The 22,266-nt window shown below is 42.1% G+C and overlaps 1 protein-coding gene across 1 annotated transcript; it reads left to right on the top strand.

The window, feature by feature from the left end:
* The first annotated feature begins 1,171 nt into the window (after window positions 1-1,171).
* On the top strand, window positions 1,172-19,693 carry LOC100923960 (complement C4). Its single transcript, XM_003768914.4, has 41 exons — window positions 1,172-1,332; window positions 1,506-1,704; window positions 1,992-2,193; window positions 2,365-2,435; window positions 2,528-2,616; window positions 2,878-2,960; window positions 3,084-3,180; window positions 3,372-3,477; window positions 3,584-3,710; window positions 3,939-4,054; window positions 4,188-4,367; window positions 4,533-4,718; window positions 4,849-5,034; window positions 5,165-5,320; window positions 5,641-5,767; window positions 6,162-6,233; window positions 6,319-6,513; window positions 6,595-6,709; window positions 6,826-6,896; window positions 7,335-7,474; window positions 7,586-7,789; window positions 8,151-8,202; window positions 8,551-8,640; window positions 8,852-9,061; window positions 9,270-9,345; window positions 9,470-9,626; window positions 9,792-9,929; window positions 10,029-10,200; window positions 10,855-11,090; window positions 11,194-11,361; window positions 11,722-11,781; window positions 12,514-12,607; window positions 12,714-12,897; window positions 13,127-13,217; window positions 13,645-13,719; window positions 17,742-17,844; window positions 18,147-18,236; window positions 18,600-18,695; window positions 18,878-18,961; window positions 19,060-19,192; window positions 19,349-19,693. Exons 1-41 carry the CDS (start codon window positions 1,268-1,270, stop codon window positions 19,488-19,490), a joined length of 5,238 nt encoding a protein of 1,745 aa, XP_003768962.3. The 5' UTR covers window positions 1,172-1,267; the 3' UTR covers window positions 19,491-19,693.
* The last annotated feature ends 2,573 nt before the right edge of the window (window positions 19,694-22,266 follow it).

The raw sequence follows: 22,266 nt of genomic DNA, 5'->3' as shown, positions 1-22,266 counted from the left end.
TATTAGTCATGTTGTGAAAGAAAAATCTTAAAAAAAGGGAAAAAACCACTAGGGAAAAAAAAAAAGAAATTAGTATTCAGTCTCCATTATTTTTTCATTTCTCATCCTAAGTCTACTGGAGTTGTCTTAGATCCTTGCATTGGTGAGAAGAGCCAAATCTATCATAGTTGACCATCACACAACATAGTTGACAATCACACCCTGTATTATGTATATAGGGTTCTGGTTCTGCTCACTTCATTCAGCATCAGTTCATGTAAGTTTTTCCAGGGTTTTCCCAAATCAGCCTGCTTATTATTTCTTGTGAATGGAATGGAATACAATTGTATTCCATTCCATTTACACAACACAACTTATTCAACTATTTCCCAACAGATGGGCATTCACTCCATTTCTAATACCTTGCATTACAAAAAAAAGCTGCTACAAACATTTTTGTACGTGTAGATTCTTTTCTCTCTTACTCTCTTTGGGCTACAGATCCAGGAGAAGCACTGCTGGATTAAAGGATATGCACAATTTTATATGTGCTGTTTTAAGGCCTCATTTAAATGCAGTATGTCTATTTGGTGTTCAGTTATGGGGATGGGTAAGGAGAACTCGGAGTGCTCTCTGGAAAATAAAGAAAAAGAAGGGAGGTGTGAATTCGGATATCTCATACTAAACCCTGAAATCTCCCAAACATGTCAACTCCAATGAGTACTTAAATACTTCTTGCTTCTATGAGCTCTCTAAAGGTGTGAACACAAGCATTGTTTTTGTCAGTTGTACTTAGTACCTTCTTTCAAGTTCTGGCCCATAACATCTCCTCCTAGGATCAGATCAATCATACTGAACCATGCTAAATTAGATAATTATTGTCTCTTATCAATTCTAATGTTACAAACAACAGTTTGTAAAGATTCCAACATAAAATAATATCTGAATGTCACGTGTTAAGTGGGAGTGAAGGTTGTAGAGGGGAGACACTACGTATTCTCACTTCACCTGAATAAATATCAAGATTGGGGATACACTTAAGAGAAACCATTTTGTTTCACAAAGACCTGTATTAATGGGATCCAATATTTCCTCAGAGGGGCCCAGGTTTCCAGTACTTTCAGTACTGGGCTTTGGGCCAGATGCATTTCTTAATTGTCACGTGTTTTCCCAGCTAAACCAGAGCAGGGGTGGAGCAAAGTGCAAAGTTATTTTTCCTGGACCCTGGAACAGTCAGCAGGGAGTAGATGGACAGCTGGGACTGACCATCTCTGTAGTCCTCCCAACCATGAAGCTGTTATGGATACTGCTTTGGGTTTCAAGCCTTTTCACCTTGACTGTACAGGAAGCCAGGTCTTTGGGGAAAACTATCCCTGAGGGTTATGGAAAGTGGAAATGGGATTTCTAATAGCTATGGTCCGATGGGAAGTGGGGTCTTGGATGAAAGCTGGGCAGGTGGGCTAAAGTCTTGGGTAAGGGAGGAAGGGAGATTTGTACCTGTAGGTCATAACCCCTGTTTCCCTTAGGCTGCTGATCTTTTCACCCTCTGTGGTTCGCCTGGGTGTGCCACTTTCAGTGGGACTGCAACTCCAGGGAGTCCCAAAGGGGCAGAAAGTCAAGGGTATTATCTTCCTGAGAAATCCATCAGGGCCCCCGGTGCATTGCTCAGAGGATGTGCCCTTTACCCTGGACTCTGACCATGACTTTGAGCTACTTAGTCTCCCGGTAATTGCACCCCCCCCCCAGCTCCCCACTTCATAGAGCCTACCCCCATTTGCTTCTATGGTCTTTTTGTGCCTTTTGAGCAGCCATCTAGCTGCTCTCCATTCTGTTTTTCTTATATATCGTTTATCTCCTTGCTTCTGTTTCTGGTCTTACATCTGTATCTCTGGTCTTCACCCCTCCCTTGGTCTTTGTGAATCTTATTCCTACTTGGTCTTTCCAAATCACTGTTACTCTGTTTCTCTTACTCTTTACTCTCTGCCTCTGACACTATCCCCATCTACCCTCAGGTCCCATTGATTCATGTACAGCGTTGTGGTCTCAATAAGCTTCACAAGACACGTCTTGTACAACTTATGGCTAAGACATCATGGCTGAAAACGACTCTGTCTCGACAAACAGACACTCAGGGTGTCAACCTGTTGTTTTCCTCACGTCGGGGTCATCTTTTTCTACAGACAGACCAGCCCATTTACAACCCTGGCCAGCGTGGTGAGGAGCTCATAGTTACAATTCCTCCATATCCAACAAGAAAAATTTATTGTTACAGGCATGCCATGTACAGAATAGCTTTTCTTTATTAAAGGGAAAGGATGAGAGGGAGAAAATAGAATTCATGGAATCTCTTTTAGTCCACTGACACCTCTATATCTTTTCTTCTAGTGCGATTCCGAGTCTTTGCTCTGAATCAGAATATGAGACCATCCACAGATACCCTGACTATTACTGTTCAAGTGAGTCCTTGACTTCTAACTCCCCTACTTTGACCACTTATTTCCAACCTTCTGCTTCTACATTTGTCACCGAGTCCATCTTCTCCTTTTAGAACTCTCATGGACTTCAAGTACGGAAGAGTAAGATATTTCCTAGAAGATCCATTTTCCAAGATGATTTTATGATACCTGACATCTCAGAGTGAGCTCTTTCTTGAACCCCTTCTCTGCCAGAACACCCCTAGATACATTAACTATCTTCTTACTTTCTACCCCTTCCCTCAGACACTCAGAATAAGATTCTGGATCTCTGGAATTCTGCCTGTTGGCATCACCCTTTCTGATCTTCACAGCCCCGCGTGTTGTCTCCCAAATTCCCCCATTGTATATAAGAGCAACATTCTTGTTCTATTAGGCTCTTCTCTACCCAGTTGGGCTGAGTTTTCTCTATATTTATTTTCAGGTCTGGAACCTGGAGGATCTCAGCTCAATTCTCTGATAGCTTAGAGTCCAACAGCAGTACAGAGTTTCAGGTGAAAAAATATGGTAAGAGCTAGAGACTAGGGAGTTGGTGTCCTAAGGGGAAAGGGTTAGGGATGGATACTGGATCCCAGTGAGATGGGATATTATCATTGCTTTTTGACATCCTCTTCTTCTACTCTCATTTAGTTCTCCCCAACTTTGAGGTGAAAATCATACCTGAAGAGCCCTATGTGTTGGTAGCTCCTGGTGTTGATATGCAGATCCATCTGAAAGTACAGGCCAAGTAATCTTTTCCTTTATTTCCACCTCTTATGTCCTGATCCCAATACAGAATAACTCTTGATATTCTCTCTCTTCTCCTCTCCTCACCTCCTCTGCCCCCTTCCCTAGGACTCTTCCTTTTACTCTATTTCCCCCCCCCACAACCTTGGCCTCTTCTAAGCATCCTTCCAATCAAATATTTCTTATCTCTAGGTATGTTTATGGAAAGTCAGTTCAGGGAGTGGCTTATATTCGATTTGGAGTCTTAGGTGAACATGGTGAAAAGAAATTTCTTCGAGGACTAGAGAAACAGTCCAAGGTGGGTCTTAGAGGTCATAGAAGGCACTTGGGAAGGGAAGGGCAATTGGGTAATATGGAATTTTTACCACGGGTGTCTGCTCTCTCTTTTGATCTCTTTTCCCCAGTTGTCAGATGGCCTCTGTAGCATTACCCTCTCAGGAGCAGAGATCCAGAAGGCATTGAACATCACTACAATGGATGGTCTTCAAGGGTTTCATCTCTATGTGGCAGCTGCTGTCATTGAATCCCCTGGTGGGTGACCTCTACCTTACCACTCCACTATGGTTCCTGCTTTGGGCATCCGTATATAGTCTTCTCTCCTTTCCTGACTTTCCTATCTGAACTCCTCCTTCCAACTGTAGTTAGGAAAGGATAAAGAGACAGTAATCATCGATATCTTTCTGTTCCCACCTGTCTCCTCTTTTTCTTTGTCTCTGCATTTTTGCCCCTGACTTCTTATATCTATTTCCATGGACCCAGGAGGAGAGCTAGAAGAAGCTGAACTTACCTCCTTGCGCTTTGTCTCATCTCCATTTTCGGTGGATCTCAGTAGCACCCAGAAATATTTCATACCAGGAACCCCTTTCCTGCTACAGGTCATTCCTGGAGGGCATTGGGAAAAGGGATAGAGTGGGAGAATATAAGAGAGATTGGGAAAGGTGGTGAAGATAAGTGGGATGGGACAATTTCAATTTCTTTTTCTCTGATTTCTCTTTTACCCTCCCTCAGGGCTTGGTTCAGGATGTCTCGAACTCTCCAGCCCCTGGTATCCCCATCAAAGTTTCCATCAAATTTATCACCTCAGGTGTTAATTCTAATATCCAGGTTCTTAACCTTAACACAGATGAAAGGGGTCAACTCAGCATCCCCATCAATATTCCCCAGGCTACTCAAAAGTTGGAGCTCATGGTGAGAAGGGAATCAGACACTCTGGGTAAGGCAGGAAAAAAGTAGGGGCAGGAGGAGGGGAAGCCATGAGTCAGAACCTTGTATCACTCAGGCATAAGGTGGAAAGCTGTTGAAGGATCAAACTGCTGTATCCCTCTGACCATTCCTTTTATTGCCTCTTCCCAGGTATCTGCGGGATCCCCCTTCCCAGCAGAAGCCACCATTATTGCCCAGGCTCCACCTTCTGGAAGCTCTGGTCTCTTGTCCATGGAGCGGCTGGATTCTAGGCCTCCTCGTGTAGGACAGACATTCACTCTAAATCTTCATGCGGTGGGAATTGATGGTGCTGCTTTCTCCCATTACTACTACATGGTGAGGATAGGCCAGTAAGCACAGGATTGTTGGAGCAAAAATCAGGGCAGAGACAGTGAGGAAGACAGGAGGATAGAGAGGAAGCTCCTTTCAGATCCTTGTGTCTCATCAACTACTATGATACTCCCAGGTCTTGTCACGTGGAGAGATCATATCTGTGCATCGAGTGGCAAAAGGGGCTGTGACCTCTATCTCTGTTCCTGTAACCCCCCAACTTGTACCTTCTTTCCGCCTCATCGCCTTCTATCACCACAATGGTCTGCTAGTCGCCAACTCCTTGAAAGTAGATGTCCAAGTGGGAGATTGTGAGGGGAAGGTAATTGGGATGGAGAGGAGATATGGGGAGAAAGGAGCTGTAGGTCAAAGACAGCTCAGAAAATGTGAAAAATAAGGGCCAACTTCTTTCCAATAATGTCCTGCTTTGTTTTTTTCTCCTCTATTCTTAGCTGGAAATGAAAGTGGAGAGGGGAGATCTTCGACCTGGGGACCAGCTGAGGCTAAATTTATACACAGATTCCTCAGCCATTGTAGCTCTGGGAGCTGTGGATACTGCAGTGTATGCCGCAGGTGGCCGGAAACACAGCCCTCTCCATATGAATAAGGTTGGAATCCTAGTCGCCAGAGTCTCTTCTCTCTCATCTCTTCATTATGTTCCCCAAGCCCCTTAACCACTTTGTCCCTCTTCTTTCCTTTTCAGAAATCCTGTTTCAATTCCTCTTCAGACTTCACCTGTTTCTGTGGCCCTATCCCACATGTTCAATACTTTTTCTCTCACAGCAACCCTCCTTTTTCTGTTTTCCCTACTTCCACTTTCACCAAGTTCCCTCTTTCTCCTTTTCCCTCAGTTTTTGTTTACTCTTCTCCCTCCTGCTTGTCCTTCAGTTACCATGTCCTGGAGCATTTCTTGTCTTTCTTCCCTCAGGTCTTCACTGCCATGAACAGCTATGATCTGGGTTGTGGTCCTGGGGGTGGGATCGATGCTCTCCAGGTTTTTGAGTCTGCTGGTTTGATGTTTTCAGATGGATACAAGTGGACCTCACCCAGGGAAAGTACGAACAGAGGTTTTTTGGTGGGGGTAGGATGGGTAGGAAGAATTAAAAGCAAGAATGGAGAGAGGGAATAGAATGGAGGGAAAATGAAGGGAGGTGAGATAGTGTGGGATAGCACTGGTCTGGGAGGCTGTTAACAAACTGAGTGACCTTGGGTTTCCTCTCTGGTCTTTACTCTGCTTATCTGTAAAATTAGGAAGTAAGAATGAGTTATCTTTAAGATCCTTTTCAAAGTTTGATACTCTGGGATTAAGAGAACCAGAAGAAGAAAGGAAAAGGGGTGGATAGGAAAAGGATGGAAATAGTTTTATATAAGAAATGGAAGGAAAGGTCATGGGATCTGTGTGACTAGGCTTCCATCAAGCCTCCATCCTTTTATGATTTACTACTCTAGACCTGAGATGCAAAGAAAATAAAAGCCGAAAAAGAAGAAATGTGGATTTCCAGAAGGCAATTCTTCAGAAGAGTGAGTGACAAGACTAAAGTCAGAACCATATCTGTGTCTGAAGGTGGGGGGCTATTTCCAGTTAACATTCTTCCACTGCCCACAGTGAATCAATATGTTGGTCAAGTCAAGCACTGCTGCAAAGATGGGATGACACCATTGCCGATGCGTCGATCCTGCAAAGAACGAATGGCCAGAGTACCAGAACCCACCTGCCGTGAGGCCTTCCTGTCCTGCTGCCAATTTGCTGAAGAGCTTCGTAAAAAGACCCGCATTAGAGGCAGCATGGGGCTTGCCCGAGGTAACAATTATGGGTATTGGGTATGGCCTGAGTGGGTATTCAGTGAGGAGTGCTATTTATAACTTTTTTCATTCATCCCAGCCCAGGATATGTGGAACGAGGAAGAAGAACTGCTCGTTGAAGATGATATCCTCGTCCGGAGTTATTTCCCTGAGAACTGGCTCTGGACCCTGTTGCCAGTAGACAAAACTGAAAAGTAAAGAAACCAGGAAAACATTTCAGATGCCTCCCCCAAAAAACACTACACTCCTTGGGAACCCCAGCATCCAGATCCCAGATTTGATAGTTGCTCTTTATGCTCCTTCAACACAGGTTTTCTGACTTTGTCCCTGATTCCCTGACCACATGGGAAATCCATGCTGTGAGCCTTTCCCAGACAAAAGGTGACAGCAATACTCCTACTCATCTTTTCTTTTTTTTCTCTCTCTCATCTTATTCCCTTTTCTTAATACCATCTTTACATGGAGTTTTGTGTCCTTTAGGGTATCCTGATTATCTTGTGGTTTCCCAAGGACTAGCTTCCTGGGACCCTTCACTTTTCCCATTGGAAAGAAAATTGGGAGAGAAGGGAGGGGAAATTCTGCTAGTTGGTCTTGAAGCCCTGGGGCCACCTTGAAGAAAGGGAGCTTTGTAAGCACCTCCATTAGAGTTGTGGTGGGACAGGTCCCTTCCTGTGTTTCCCCAACTTTTCCTGTGCTGTACCTACCTCATAACTATTCATTTGCTTTTTTCTTTTTTTTTGTTTTTCTGCTCTTCTAAATGTATCATGCTTCCATGTATCTCCACTCTCATTGATCCCTCTGACTCATTCCTCCAACCAGGTATTTGTGTGGCTCAACCTGTTCAGGTTAAAGTTTTCCAAGAATTCCACTTACATCTTCGCCTTCCTTACTCTGCACGAAGATTTGAGCAGTTAGAGCTTCGACCCGTCATCTATAACTACCTGAACAAGAATCTGTCTGTGAGATCTCATGGGGAGTGGGAGAAGCAAGTGAGGAACTGAAAAGAGAGGGATATTTGGTTCCCATGATTCTCTTCATTCCTTGTTCCTGTCACTACCTCCTCTTATCAGGTGGATGTCCAGGTGTCTCCTGTGGAAGGGCTGTGTCTGGCTGGTGGTGGTGGCAGAAAGCTAAAGTTGGAAGTGCCTGCTGTCTCAGCATGGCCTGTCTCCTTTCCTGTCGTGCCCATGGTTGCTGCTGATGTGCCCCTGAAGGTCGTGGCCCAGGGACCTTTTGGAATTGGAGATGCTGTGGCTAAAGTTCTACACATTGAGGTGAGAGATGGGACCCCTGACCCATCCTCCAACCTTACCTACCTATCAGATTTCTTCCTCAAACACATTCCCAGGTCCCCAACTTGAAACCCCACTTCCCTTTCAAATCATCCTCTCTACTTTCCTTTCTCATGTGACCAGTCCCTAAAACCTTCTGCCTGGATCTCCTATTTATTTCTAAATCCTGGACCAACAGCTCCTTTTCCCTCTTTTCTATATCTATTCTCCCCTACCCTTCAAAAGTCTTTGCAGACCAAACCCTAGAAATAGGAGTTGAGGATAGTCTGAATTATAGAGATAGATCAGGCCTTTTCTCCTTGGCTTTTAAGTGATCATCTTTGTTTTCCCTTCACCTGGATAGAGAGAAGGAGCAGTTCAGATAAAGGAGTATGCCTACAAGCTGAATCCTTTAGGTGAGTGGTTCCCCTAGACTCTTCTCCCTAGGATTCATGCCTCACTTCTTGCTCCCCTACTTATGTCCCTCTCACCTCAGAATATATATGCTTAAGGAATGAGATTTGAGGGGGAATATTTCAGAATCCCAAAGAATGGTAGAATGGGGGCAACTAGGTGGCACAGTAGATAGAGCACCAGCCCTCAAGTCAGGAGGACCTGAGTTCAAATCAGACACTTAACACTTCCTAGCTGTGTGACCCTGGGCAAGTCACTTAATCCCAATTGCCTCAGTTAAAAAAAAAAAAAAAGAATGGGAGAATGTGATATGACCCTTCCCAGATCCCTGACTCTTTACTTCTCTTCAGATTCCCGTGGCCGGACCTTTGATATTCCTGGGGAGAACCCATCCAATATTATCCCTGATGGAGACTTCAGTAGTATTGTTCGTGTTACAGGTAGTTCTGTTGACTCCAGATCCCCAAAGTACTTGAACCTCCATTTCATATTGTTCCCCTTACTCTGATTTTACTCTGATTCCTGTTGATGTTCTCCCTTGCCATTCCTATGGCCTCTAATCCCACAGTAATCTCATGACCCTTCTGTCCTTCTAGCCTTTCATCTTGAAGACTTAAGTCATGGATTTTTTTTCTCTTTTGTTCCATGTAGCCTCTGAACCCATGGAGACCCTGGGCTCTGGGGGGGCCCTGTCCCCAGGAGGGCTAGGATCTTTGCTGAGGGTGCCTCGGGGCTGTGCAGAACAAACCATGGTCTACCTGTCCCCCACACTTGCTGCTTCCCGTTATCTGGACAAGACCGAGCAGTGGGGGAAGCTTCCTCCTGAGATGAAAGACCGTGCATCAGATCTCATCCAGAAAGGTGTGAAATAAAAGTAGGGAGAGAGGAAATAGGTGGGTGAAGGTCAGTTGATTTGGGAGGGCACAAGATAAGAGAAAATGGAAAAAGAAGAACCTTGGGATGTGACAGTTGGAGAAAATTAGAGAATCCAAAAACATTGTTGGGGAGTTGGAGAGTGGGAAGAGACAGAAGGTAGAATGGAAACCAGCAGCTCTTTTTTCCTCCCAAGGCTATGCTCGTATCTTGCAATTCAGAAAAAGAGATGGTTCCTATGGAGCTTGGTTACACCGGGATAGCAGCACTTGGTGAGATGGACCACCAGAAAAGTTGCAATGTCTAGAGTAGGGGAGAGATTTGGGCAGGACAACATTTCACAGTGAGTGAGAAACAGATAATATGGGTGATAACTCATACTTCCCCTTTTCCTAGGCTCACAGCTTTTGTCCTTAAAGTGCTCAGCATAGCCCAGGAGCAAGTGGATGGCTCTCTGGAAGGGCTGAGGGAGACAGTCCGGTGGCTTCTGACAAAGCAGCTTGGAGATGGTTCTTTCCAGGACCCTTGTCCAGTGATCCATAGAGATATGCAGGTGCTGGGGTCAGGAGTGAGGTGGAGAAAAAGGGAGAGGAAAAGTTTGGTTTCTGGGTGAGGGTGGGAGGAAATTATCAAATCTGCTTAAGGGGAAGGATAAAGAAGGCTCTTCCCTTGCCCCATGTAGTGATATCTTATTGTTTCCTTTGTCTTTTTCTTCCAGGGTGGCCTAGTGGGACCTGACGAGTCTGTGGCCCTAACTGCCTTTGTAGTTGTGGCCCTCCAGCATAGCTTGATTGCCTTCCATACTTCTGAGGATGATCCTGACAAGGAGAGAGTGGAAGAGATGCTGCAGGAAGTGGTAAATGCAGCACTCATTTTCCTTGCCCCTATCTGCCAGCTTCCTAACTCTTCCCTGAAAATCCTATTTCCATAATTCAAGGAGCCTTTTTTCCCCTAGAAAGCCTCTATTTCACGTGCTGACTCATTCCTGGTGGCAAAAGCAAGTGCTGGGCTCCTGGGATCTCATGCAGCTGCCATTACAGCCTATGCCCTGACCCTGACTAAGGCCCCCGAAACTGATCGGAATCTGGCCCATAACAATATTATGACTATGGCACAAGGAAAAGGAGGTAAGTGTCCAAGGACCCAGTCATGACCCTGGGAGCTAATAGATGGATATGAGCTCTTGTGTTGAAAGGAAAGAAAGGAGGAAAAGAAGGAAGGAAGGAAGAAGGAGTACCTAGTGGGTGCCAGGTATTGTGCTAATATCATTTCATTTGGTCCTTATAGCAACCCTTTGAGTTATGGATTCTTCATTCCCATCTTATAGATGAGGAGCAAATAGAGCTTAAGTAATTTGCTCAGGATTATACTAGTAAGTGGCTGAGGCCACATTTGAACTTAGGTCTTCCTGACTCAGTATGACTCCTAGCAGTCAGAGCAGTGATCCACTTACAACACCTAGCTGCCTAGAAAATTGAATCCAGCATGACAGGATTTCAAGGTTTGTGGTAGGAGAAACGAAGGGTAGGAAGGAATCAGGGTGTAGAGGAAGATAAAAGAATTCCTGAGGGACAAGATTTCAGAATGAACAAAGGAAGAGACAAGGTTTTAGGCCTAAAAAGAGTCGCAGGCCACTCTTACAGATAAAATAAAAAGCTACAAAAAAGAGAATTCTGGGATAAGAAGGCATAAACATTGTGATTATATTTCTGACTCTGTAACTATTCCTTTTTCTGTCTCACTTTTGCCCTCTCTGCTTTTATCTTCCTTGTATCTCATAGATGATTTATACTGGGGTCCAGTTGCTGGGTCTCAAAATAATGCTATCTTACCAACTCCAAGTGCCAGTGGTGGCCCCTCACAGCCCACTCCCCTGGCTCCGGCCCTGTGGGTAGAAACAACAGCCTATGTATTGCTCCATCTCCTTTTGCGAGAGGGGAAGGCTGAGTTGGCTGATCAGGCTGCAAGCTGGCTAACTCACCAGGCGAGCTTCCAAGGGGGATTCCGCAGTACCCAGGTATAGGGTTCACTGAATCCAGTGGGGAGTAGTTGGGGAGGTAGGCATGGAGGAAGCAGATTCCCATAAGCTCTGGACTAGAGAATGATGTGAATTTTTCCAGGACACAGTAGTTGCTCTGGATGCCCTATCTGAGTACTGGATTGCCAGCCATACGACCACAAAGAGCACATTAAATGTGACTCTGAGCAGTGAGAATCGCCAAGGAACTAAAGCCCACATCATTAAATTAAACAACGATCAAACATCAGGGATACAAGAGGATCTACAGGTGATAAGCCTTTGGATTTGGCCAGGGAGACTATTGGGGACTGGGGCCTTAAAAGTGAGCCTAAAGATACTGACTCTCACCTGTGCCTCATCTAGCTATAGCTCCTGATTTGCACATCTTCAGAGCTGAGAGGGCTTAGTTGCTTCTAGGGAATGGGGATGAGGACGGGGGCACTTTTATAGTTCCTATTCTCTTCTTCCTCTCCCCCACTTTCTTAGATGTCCTTGTTTTCTTTTCCCCTTAGCATCTCCCTGTCTGTTAGCTAATTTCCCTCCCACTAAAGAGGGAATGGGTTGCATAATGGGCTGAAAGCTTCTCTTTTCTCATTTGATATGTTTCTCTCTTCTTACTCTTCAAAAGTTCCCCTTGGGCAGCAAGATCACTGTCAAGGTGGAAGGAAGCGGCAAAGGGACCTTAAAGGTGAGAACTGGAGAGGCTGATGGGCCAGAAAGATGATCTGTGATTAGGAGAATTGGAGTTAAGACTTAACTGCTTTCTTTGTTTTTTGTTTTTGTTTTTTTTTGTTTGTTTGTTTGTTTTTTAATAATTTTTTATTGACAGAACCCATGCCAGAGTAATTTTTTACAACATTATCCCTTGCACTCACTTCTGTTCCGATTTTCCCCTCCCTCCCTCTGCCCCCTCCCCCAGATGGCAAGCAGTTTTATTCATGTTAAATAGGTTACAGTAGATCTTAGATACAATATATGTGTGCAGAACCGAACAGTTCTCTTGTTGCACAGGGAGAATTGGATTTAGAAGGTATAAATAACCCGGGAAGAAAAACAAAAACGCAAGCATTAACTGCTTTCTTTGTATTTCCTACACTTAGCACAATGCTTTGCACATTTTAAGTGCTTAATAAATGTTTGTTGATAACTTACTGACTTCCTGAAAGGTGAGGAGGGAATTCCTATTTATCCAGAAAGGGAAAGGACACCAAAGACCTCTCAATTCAGGGCAAACACTTCATTTTAGAGCTGGTGATATTAGTCTAACCAACTGTTTCATGGAGAAGCTCTATAGAATGAGCTGAGTAGGAGAGGCTAGTAATGTATCCAAAATAGGATGAAGAATAGGTACAGAATGATTCTGATTTCTCCCCTTGCCCTCCAAATAAAATCAAAACCAAAACTCTTCTCCCTTCCCAAGATTCTACATAAATTCAACATTCTGGAGGAGAAAAATACAACTTGTAAGGACTTCAGGCTGGAAGTGATAGTCACAGGCTCTGTCCAATATTCAGGTGAATACAGGGTCAGAGGGGGTCTGTATATTTGGGTCCCTGAGGGAAGTGGGAACCAGGGAAGAAGACATTTGGATCCCTTCTCATGTCCATGTTCCAATGCTAGAGGAATCTGATGATGACTATGAATACTATGAGGAAGAGCCCCAACTTAGGGATGACCCAAGTCCCTTGGTGTCTCCTGTGACACCCCTGCATCTATTTGAGGGTCGTCGGAACCGCAGAAAGAGGGAAGCACCCAAGGCAGGAGATGAGAAGGAGCAGAAGGTGCATTATGAAGTATGCATCTGGTGAGTGCTTGCAGGTTGGAAATACTTGAGGGAAATGAGAGCTTGAAGATGAAGCCAGGGACTGGATAATCAGATGCCTATATCCCACGGTGGTAAATAGGAAGACAGCTGGCAGACTAACTGGGAGGTGGATTTTGAGTCAAGGGTTGAACTTGTGGGGGCTGGGGTTGGATAATGGCCAGTACTTTGGGTCAGTAGAAGCTGGAGTCAAAAGTATCTCTTCTCAAAGGCGAAGTGATGGAGTCAGATTCCCTGGAATGGCTATCGTAGACATCACCCTGCTGAGTGGATTCCATGCTCTACAGAGTGATCTAGAAAAGGTAGGATTGTTGTTCTTCCTTCCTAGCTGGGTCATAGTTAATCTTGTTATCTCTGGAATCCTAAGTTTTTAGTTCACATTTTATTTCTGACACTTACCTATGTGACCTTGATCTATTCCTTTACATTCCCTGTGGCTCATTTATAAAATGAAGGGATTGAATTAAGATGGTCTCTGAGTAGTCTTTCAGCTCTCAACAGATCTGTTCTGTGACCTTCCAGTTGCTTTCGGACATCCAAGAATTCAAATCCCTTTTGTCTGTCCAGACTCAGCCATCTCAGTTTCTACAATTAGCTATTATTCTTGTCTAGATGAGGCAATCATGCTAGGTACTGTTCTTGTTCCCATTTTCTACTTTAATCGCTTTGGTCCTTTTGGTGGGAAGTTCTGTGGTGTTTTTTTCCTTGACCTGTGTTTTTTCTTTCTAGTTGACCTCACTCTCAGATCGTTACGTGAGTCACTTTGAGACCCAAGGACCCCATGTCCTGCTGTACTTCGATTCGGTGAGAGAGAGAGAGGAGAGTGTGTGTGTGTGTGTGTGTGTGTGTGTGCATGTGTGTGTGTGCACATGAATTGGGGGTACAGGGGGATTCCAGCTTCTGCTCTGTACAGTCCAGTGTTGTGCTGAGTATCTGGGGAATATAAAGAACATGTTTGCTACTGATCAGAAAAATAACAATAATTTTAACTGGGTCTTCACTGTGGCAAGGCAATCCATTTAAATCTCCCAACTTGACTGACCATCCCACAGTGGCTTTTCCAAAGTTCCCCTTCTCCCCACCCTCTCAGTGACTGCCATTCCTCATATTTCACTGAAAAAACCTGAGATCATTCAAGGGACTCCCTCTTCTTCCCTATTCCTCATCTCACATTACTTTGACCTCATCATTAAACTGAAATTGCTGTTTGCACATTGTCTCTCTTATTAGATTATGTCTTCTGTGTGAAGGGACTCCTTTTTGCCTTTCTTTATATCCCTAGAATTTAGTACATAGTAGGTGCTTAATAAATGATAGTTGACTGACATGAAAAATTTTGTAGTTACAATTGTTATTTTTATAACAATTTTATTACAATTCATTATTTATAATTTTATTACAATTAATTATTATTATTATTTAATACAATGTTATTTTATAAACTTTTAAGGTTTATAAGGCTTTTTGTTTCAATGAAAAGTCACCCAGAGAAATAAGCAAGACAAATCAAATCACACAGACCAAAGAACTATTGAGTTTATAAAGTGCCAAGATCTAATTCCTTGATAAATTCAGTCTAGCCAAAAATTGGTTGACTGGTCAACATTGAAAATGTTCATTTATTAAGCTTCTACAGTATGCAGAGTACTCTATTAGTAGCTGAGAGAATTAGAAAGTTTAGATTAAAAAACTCACTCTCATATAATACTTTTAAGATTTATGAGCATGCCCTGAAGTCAGGAGGACCTAACTTCAAATCTGGCCTCAGACACTTAACACTTCCTAGCTGTGTGACCCTGGGCAAGTCACTTAACCCCAATTGCCTCAGGGGGAAGGGGGAATTATGGGCATTTCCCCCCAGACAGGATTGTGAAGGAGATGGCACAAATTGGGTTATTTCTATCTTATAGAAGGGGAAACTGAGTGTGTAGAGAGGAAAATGACTTGCCCAATTTCCTCCCTTCATATGTAGTGCTTTTTGCACGAGACCCTGTTACATTTTGTACAGAGCTTATGTTAGTTTAAAGACATGAGTTTAACTGGTTAATACCTTAACCAGTCATTCCTGATCTTCCCCTCAATTCCATCTCCTTAAAATCTAATTGTGTTTGCCTCACATTCTCTCAAAAGGTCTTGTCTCAGAGAGTCCTCCCTTGGGCCTGAAGGGTATCCTTCACAGACTTTGCCGATGTAGGTTAGGGATTACTGATTTTACAAAATCAAGGAGTATGTGAACTTTGGATGGGAAAATCCCTCCCTTTTTAATCACCTCTGATTGAAATGTAGCATTTCTTTTGATCTTTTAAAAATGCTATTCTGAGAAAGGGACTTTAGTCTGCTTCACCAGACTGCCAGAGGGATCTTGGATGCAGAAAAGGCAAAGAACTCTGGTTCTTGGTTGCTCTTCTGGAAGCACTACCCTCATTTTCAACCATTTCTTTCCTCCTTGGTCAGTTTGCTTGAAACTTACTAATGTAAGTCATTGTTAAAACTGGCTCTGCTTGTAAGTGAAACTGACCTTTTTCATCTGAGTTCTAATAGACATCAAGGTCCAGCATCATTTTGTGGACAGTGTTGGTTGCTGCCATTATCTATTTTTTTCCCTAGTAAATTTATTTATTTTCCATACACATTGCTTTATGAATCATGTTGGGAGAGAAAAATCAGAGCAAAAGGGAAAAACCATGGGAGAGATAAAGAAAAACAGAAAATAGAAGTGAACATAGCATATATTGATTTACATTCAGTCTCCTTAGTTCTTTTTCTGGATGCAGGTGGCATTTTCTGTCCAAAGTCTATTGGAATTGCTTTGGAAGTTGCTGCCATTATCAGCCCATGAGACTGCCTGCTATCATGATCCCAAATGGATTGACTTTCTCTTTGAGCCCTGCCCTGCTCCTGTTTTTCCCTGTCTTCTATCCTACCATGAAATTTCTATTTCTGATTAGACCCTGGGATAGCTATGATTCTGAATCCTTTGGTAACACTGAAATGATAGATACTGCTCATGTTAATAGGTTAATGACCAATTGCTCATTGACTCATGTTAGTAGTTTTCATGTTTTTAGTAGTTTCTGAGGTAGAGACTGATATCTAAACTAGGAAGAATCAAAAAAGAAAAAGAAAACTATAGACTAATTTCTCAATGAATATTAATGCAAAAATTTGAATATTAGCAAGGAGATTGTAGCAATATATGAACAGAATAATGCCACATAATAATATGACCAGAGGTTTATACCAGAATGCAGGGCTGGTTCAATATCAGGAATATTGAACAGCATAATTTTCCATATAAATAATAAAATCAACAGGAATAATATCTTAATAGATGTAGAAAAAACTTTTGACAAAATGCAGAACCCATACCTATTTAAAACACTAACAGCATAGCAATAGATAGACTTTTCTTTAAAATGGTAAGTATATATCTATCCAAATCCACCAGAAAGCATTATATGTAATGGGGATAAGCTGGAAGCTTTCTCTGTACCTTCTCTGTACTAGAAATGTTAACTTTAGGTATAAAAGAAGAAAAAGAAATCGAAGGAATTAGATTAGGCTATAAGAAAACAAAGGTATTATTCTTTGCAGATGATATGATGGTATACTTAGAGAATCAACTAAAAAGCCATTTGAAATAATTAACAACTTTAGTAAAATTGCAATATAGAAAATAAAGGTAGGGCTCCGAGAACAGCAGCCATAGCAGAGACTCTTTACATTTTCTGTGCCCTAGACCTCTTTGGCAGTCTGGACTCAGTGAATATTCAAACCTCCCCCAAGCTGAAATTGCCATCTTCCCCCAGGGAGAAGTTCTCTGGCAGTTTTTGGTGTAGCGCTTTTTAAAGACAGCAAAAATACAGACTTAAGAAAGAATCATTGTATCACATGGTATAATGAAAGAAGATGAATCTGGTGGCAGGATTGGAAAGGAAAAAGACTGGAAGCAAAGAGACCAGTTAAGAGGCTTTTTAGGAAACAAGGCCTGAGAGGGTGAGGACTTGGACTAATAGAGTAGCAGTAAGAATGGGGGGAAAAGAGATAGGTAGGATAGATGTTTTGAAGGAAAAAAATAGTGTGTAACTTAAAGGTGGAATAGGAAAAAATCAGAGTTATTTCCTAGGTTGGTAGCTGGATGGTGCTGAGGGATAGAGCCCTGGGCCTGGAATCATGAAGGCCCAAGTTCAAATGTAGCCTTAGACACTTAATCTAGTCACTTAACCTCTGCTTTAATATTCTCAATTGTTAAATGGGGGTAATAACAGTACTAACTTTTCAAAGTTGTGACTAACAAATGAGATAAAATATTTATAAAAGCTTTTACTTAGCTTGGCACATAGTAGGTGCTTTGTTTCCTACCATTAGGCCTTTTAAACTGGCTGTCCTCTTCGACTAAACATCACCTTCTGTAGAGAGCCTTTCCTGATCCCTCCAGAGCCTGTACTTTCCTATCCAAAGTTTTCTTCCATCTACTCAGCATCATAGATTTATAGGTGGAAGGAACCTCCAAAGTTTTTTTGTACTCCACTCTTTTACTTTATAGATGAGACCAAGACTTGAGACCAAGAGAAATTAAATGACTTGTCCAGGTTTTTAGAGGTAGTAATTAGTAGAACCCAGATTTTACCTTGGGTTCTCTGATATCAAAATGATTGCTTTTCCCATTACATGATCACTATCCATGGATTAGAATAACAGACCAAAATGAAGAGGAAGCTGAGAGCAAAGAAGATAATAGAGAGAGCTAGCAAGAGAGAGGAGGTAGATTGGGGGACAGGGATGGTTTAAATAACCACTTGAGCATTCTTGCACTGTTACCTCAGGTTTCAGCATCCCGGGATTGTGTGGGCTTTGAGGCTGTGCAGGAGGTGCCTGTGGGGTTGGTGCAACCAGCAAGTGCTGTTCTTTATGACTACTATGAACCTGGTGAGTAAAGAAAGGGAGCATGGGAGAACCTGGACTTCAATCTGTAGACAGGTAGGAAGGGGGAAGAAGGAAAATGATGAAATAGCATGGGACACACAAGGATCTTGGGCATTCTGAGAAAGCATAGGATTATTTGGAATTCTTGACTGATTTGAAGATGGAAAGAGAGTCCTGAGCCGAAGACCTCCTCCCCCCCTTTCTTTCTTATTGTTGTCATGGACTATTTTCCTCCATGGAGAAGTAGTAGAGTAAATGGAGAGACAGTTTTGTGACTATCTGTGACTTCTTTATCTTTACAACAGACCAGAAATGTGTTGTGTTCTATGGGGCCCCACGTAAGAGTAAACTCCTATCCACACTGTGTTCTGGGGATGTTTGCCAGTGTGCAGAAGGTGAGTTAAAAACAATACTAGATAGGTAAAGTGTGAATTTAGGGGGAATATCATACATACATTTTGGAGCTTAAGGCACCAGAAATAATGAGACACACACACAAATAGAAATCAAGGTATAACAGTTCCTTTCTGTGTTCTGTTCTCTTCTTTTCCCCCATGAAGGGAGGGAGCTACAAACACATATGATTAAGCAAACAAATTTCTGCCTTAGCCATTTTCAAAAATTCCCCAAACCAAACTAAAAAAAAGTCTCCATCTGTGTTTTGAGTGCATCATCCCTCTATTAGGAGGGTATGTGGCGAGTTTCATTGTGAGTTCTCTTTCTCTGCTCATCACACTCTTTGTTTTCTCCTTTCTTAGGAAAATGTCCTAAAAAATACAGAATCACAGAAGTGGAAAAAATGGAGGAAGAAGTCAGGATGAACTATGCTTGCTATGATCCACGTGTACATTATGGTAAATTGATAACCTTCAAGATCTTGCCTTTTTCTTTAGGGAGCCAGGAATCTTAAGTCTTCTAGTTATGTATTTTTTTCTAGATACCTCCCTCCCCACCCCACTCCCTTAGCATCCAACCATATCAAGTCTAATTCTCTCAACTCCCAGGGTGACTTCTGCTCCCTTCTTCCCAATAACAGGTTTCCAGGTCGAAGTTCTCCGGGCAGAGGACAAAGCTGCCTTCCGACTCTTTGAAACTAGGATTACCCGTGTTCTGCACTATAGTACTGATGGGGGCTGCAAACATTGGGTGGGGGTAGCTGGGGAATGAGGGAGGGGGATATCCCTGCCCCTCTAATGTCTTCTTCTTTCCTTCTCTTAGCTCAAGATGTTAAAGTTGGTATTGGCCAGACTCGAAACTTCCTGGTCCGAGTTTCCTGTCGCTTGCAGCTCGAACCTGGAAAGGAATATTTGATCATGGGACTTGATGGAGTCACCTTCGACATTAAGGAACAGTGAGTTATCTATGACTTAGAGGCACCCTGTTACTTCTATCTTTGGCTTTTCTTTCTCCTTCCCTCTGAGGCCCCAAACCCTTCTTCCTTTGGGGACTCACAGACCCAGGCCTTCCCTTCCTCTAAGGTTCTCATTCCTTATTCTTTCTTACATAGGCCCCAGTATTTGCTGGACTCCATGACTTGGATTGAGGAGATACCTTCTGAAAAGAACTGCCAAGCCTTAAGATATCGGTCTGCTTGTGCCAACCTCAGTGAATTCCTCCAGAAATATGAAACACAGGGTTGTCAAGTTTAGGGGATGATATTCTCTCCCTCCTCTCCCCCACCTCCATAGAATTTCCTGTCGTTCACACCTGCTGTGTGCTTTCTCATCCCTTCTTTATGAATGGAAGAGAAGCCTAATTCCATCAGGATTTACTCTTGACTTCTACTTTCCTTCTATTCTCATCTCTCAAACTAGAAACCAACTTAATAAAAATTGTTTGATGACTAAGTCAGTGATGTTTGTGTTATCTCTGACCATTTTCTCTGGACCACTGCTCTTGGACATAGGACCGCTACATCCATGACCACTGTACCACACTTCCACCTTCCTTAACCCTTTCTCTTACCCAGTTACTGTGACTACTTCTAGTCTCTCCTTGATTCCTCTCAGACCCATTCTTCATTCCGCTGACCTTTTAGCAAATCTTGACCCTTAGGTCTCCTGCTACACCCCCTTACCTACCTCTACTTTTCTGCCTAGCCAGCTACCATCCTTACCTCCAGGGACATTATAACTTTGAAACTGATGCCATTGGAAACTTGTTTCTACCAGCATCATGTTACCCATGCCATAGCAACAAGTTCCTTCCTTGATTCTTTTCCTACCCCATTTTTCTGGAATTTCTCATCATCCTGTACTCTTTTTTCTTTGACCTACTCTCTATTATTCCTTATTCCTTTCCTTTACTCTCCCTTAAAACCCATGATTGTCCTGGCTTTCATTTTCCCTTTGGTTCTGTCTTTCTCTCTAGCTTTGTCCTCCTACATCTTCCATTGGTACATATAACATAATGCAATGAACACTAACCCACTGTTGGATATGTGTTCTGTTAAATATTGGGAAAAGAACTGATTAAAAAATAGGGAAGCACTTGACAAATGATGTCACTTGCCACAGTGACAAATGATGTCACTTGCCACAGTGACAAATGATACTCACTATTGTATAGTTTACAATAACACTATAGAATAAGATATTATCCCCATTTTATAGAGGAAGAAACTGAGGCTCAGAGAAATTGAGAATTAGCTAGTAAGTTTCAAAGTAGGAATTTAAACTTGAGTCCAACACTGTACCCACTATGCAACATTGGCTTCATGGCAGAAACCAAGGTTGGATAAGGAGACATGTGGTTAAGGTTATCCAGACTTTTGTAGTATGGCATAATGAAAAGATTACTGATTTTGGAGACAAAAGGCCTAGGTTCAAATCCTCATTCTGTTATTTATTACCCTGGGTTACCTTAGACAAATCATTTAAACTTCTTGGGGCCACAGTTTTTTCACCTTGTAAAATGAGGAGGTAGGAGTGGGGGTGGGAGGTATCAGATAAAGAAGGGAGATTTTGCAACTGAAAATAAAATATAATTTGAAAAACAAAAAACAATGATCGTAACACAAACACTAAACTATTTACTTACTGTGACTTTTGAAGTCTTTGATTCAAATTGTAGAGACTTTTAATGGTAATCTACCTTTTTCCACTCATCCCTCAATTCAGAATTAGTAACATCTGAAACTAACTTAGCCTAGATATTCAGTCCCTTACCAATGCTACTCACCCAGACAAAGAATGGCACTGAGATAGTAAACTATTTAATTGGAATGGAAATAATATCTAAAGTAACAGAATTGTCAATCACATTTAACAAATATCTTGTTTAGTTTTTGATAAGCCCATGATTTCAAATAAAACAAATACTGAGGAATGGAACCATTATTCAACAAAAAGACTGAAATGGAAAAAAAAAAATAGGGTAACAATCTTAGGTTATGTTGTTTAGTTGTTTCAGTCATGTTGATATGGCCATGTAATGAGATTCAGGAAAGCAAAGATGAGTTGCAAACATTGTGAAGATCTTCAATGAGTTGTTCTCCCTGCCAAAAGGTATCTTTATTCACCAGTAAAAGTCTCAGACAAAATCCAAGTATAATTTTGTGCCATACTTTGGGAAGGGGCAATTTTTATGAGACCAAAGGAAGGGGAAGAAACTAGGAGAATGTTTTGATTATCAGGAGATTTGGGGAGATAAGAGATGTTTTGGAAAACAGTTATGGTGATGTTTTGCTCAAAGATAAGATCAAGGAGGAGTTGGAGAGATACATCATGGATAAGGACAGTCGGGAGATTTGGGGAAATACTTTCAGAATGAATTGAGTAATTTTGGTTTTAGGGGAAAAGCAAGCTGACTTGAGTTCCCATCAATGCCATGACCCCATTTGGGTTTTTCTTGGCACAGAGACTGGAGTGGTTTGCCATTTCCTTCTCCAGCTCATTTTATAGATGAGGAAACTGAGGCAAAGAGGGTTAAATGATTTAGCCAGGGACATATAGCTACTATGCCTGAGGCTAGATTTAAATTTAGATATTCCTGACTCTAGGCCCAGTACTCTATCCAGTGTGGTCTTAGCTGGTCCATCAATGGTCCATCTTCATAAGATACACATTATATATATATATATATATATATATATATATATATATACATCGATATAATACATACAATACATACATACAAAATATATATTTGCACACATTTGCAATATATACAAAAATAAGTCATTGACTACAAAATAATAAAAATAATTGGAAGAACAATATCTAATAACTATGAAAGAGAGGATTATTTTTATCAATCAATAATCTTATGCCAGGCACTGTACTGGATATGTGAGAAACCAGTGAAAAGATGAAACAGTCTCCTCTCCTCAAATATAAGAATTCATTGGAAATAAACTGATAGGCTTGATTATGCAATGAAAAAAGAATTCTGCCAAATGAAAATAATGTCTAATCTAAGAAAGAA

This window comes from Sarcophilus harrisii, chromosome 4 (assembly GCF_902635505.1).
Source record: "Sarcophilus harrisii chromosome 4, mSarHar1.11, whole genome shotgun sequence".
Classification (NCBI taxonomy): Eukaryota; Metazoa; Chordata; class Mammalia; order Dasyuromorphia; family Dasyuridae; genus Sarcophilus; species Sarcophilus harrisii.
Note: the sequence above shows the minus strand (reverse complement) of the source record. Positions and strands in the feature narration are given on the sequence as shown.

What these genes read in the sequence shown, in the direction of transcription:
- LOC100923960 (XM_003768914.4), top strand. Translation starts at nt 1,268, where the DNA reads ATGAAGCTGTTATGGATACTGCTTTGGGTTTCAAGCCTTTTCACCTTG. An exon ending in GAACCCCTTTCCTGCTACAG is followed by an intron (nt 4,055 to 4,187) that starts GTCATTCCTGGA and finishes ACCCTCCCTCAG; the next exon opens with GGCTTGGTTCAGGATGTCTC. An exon ending in GGATACAAGAGGATCTACAG is followed by an intron (nt 11,362 to 11,721) that starts GTGATAAGCCTT and finishes ACTCTTCAAAAG; the next exon opens with TTCCCCTTGGGCAGCAAGAT.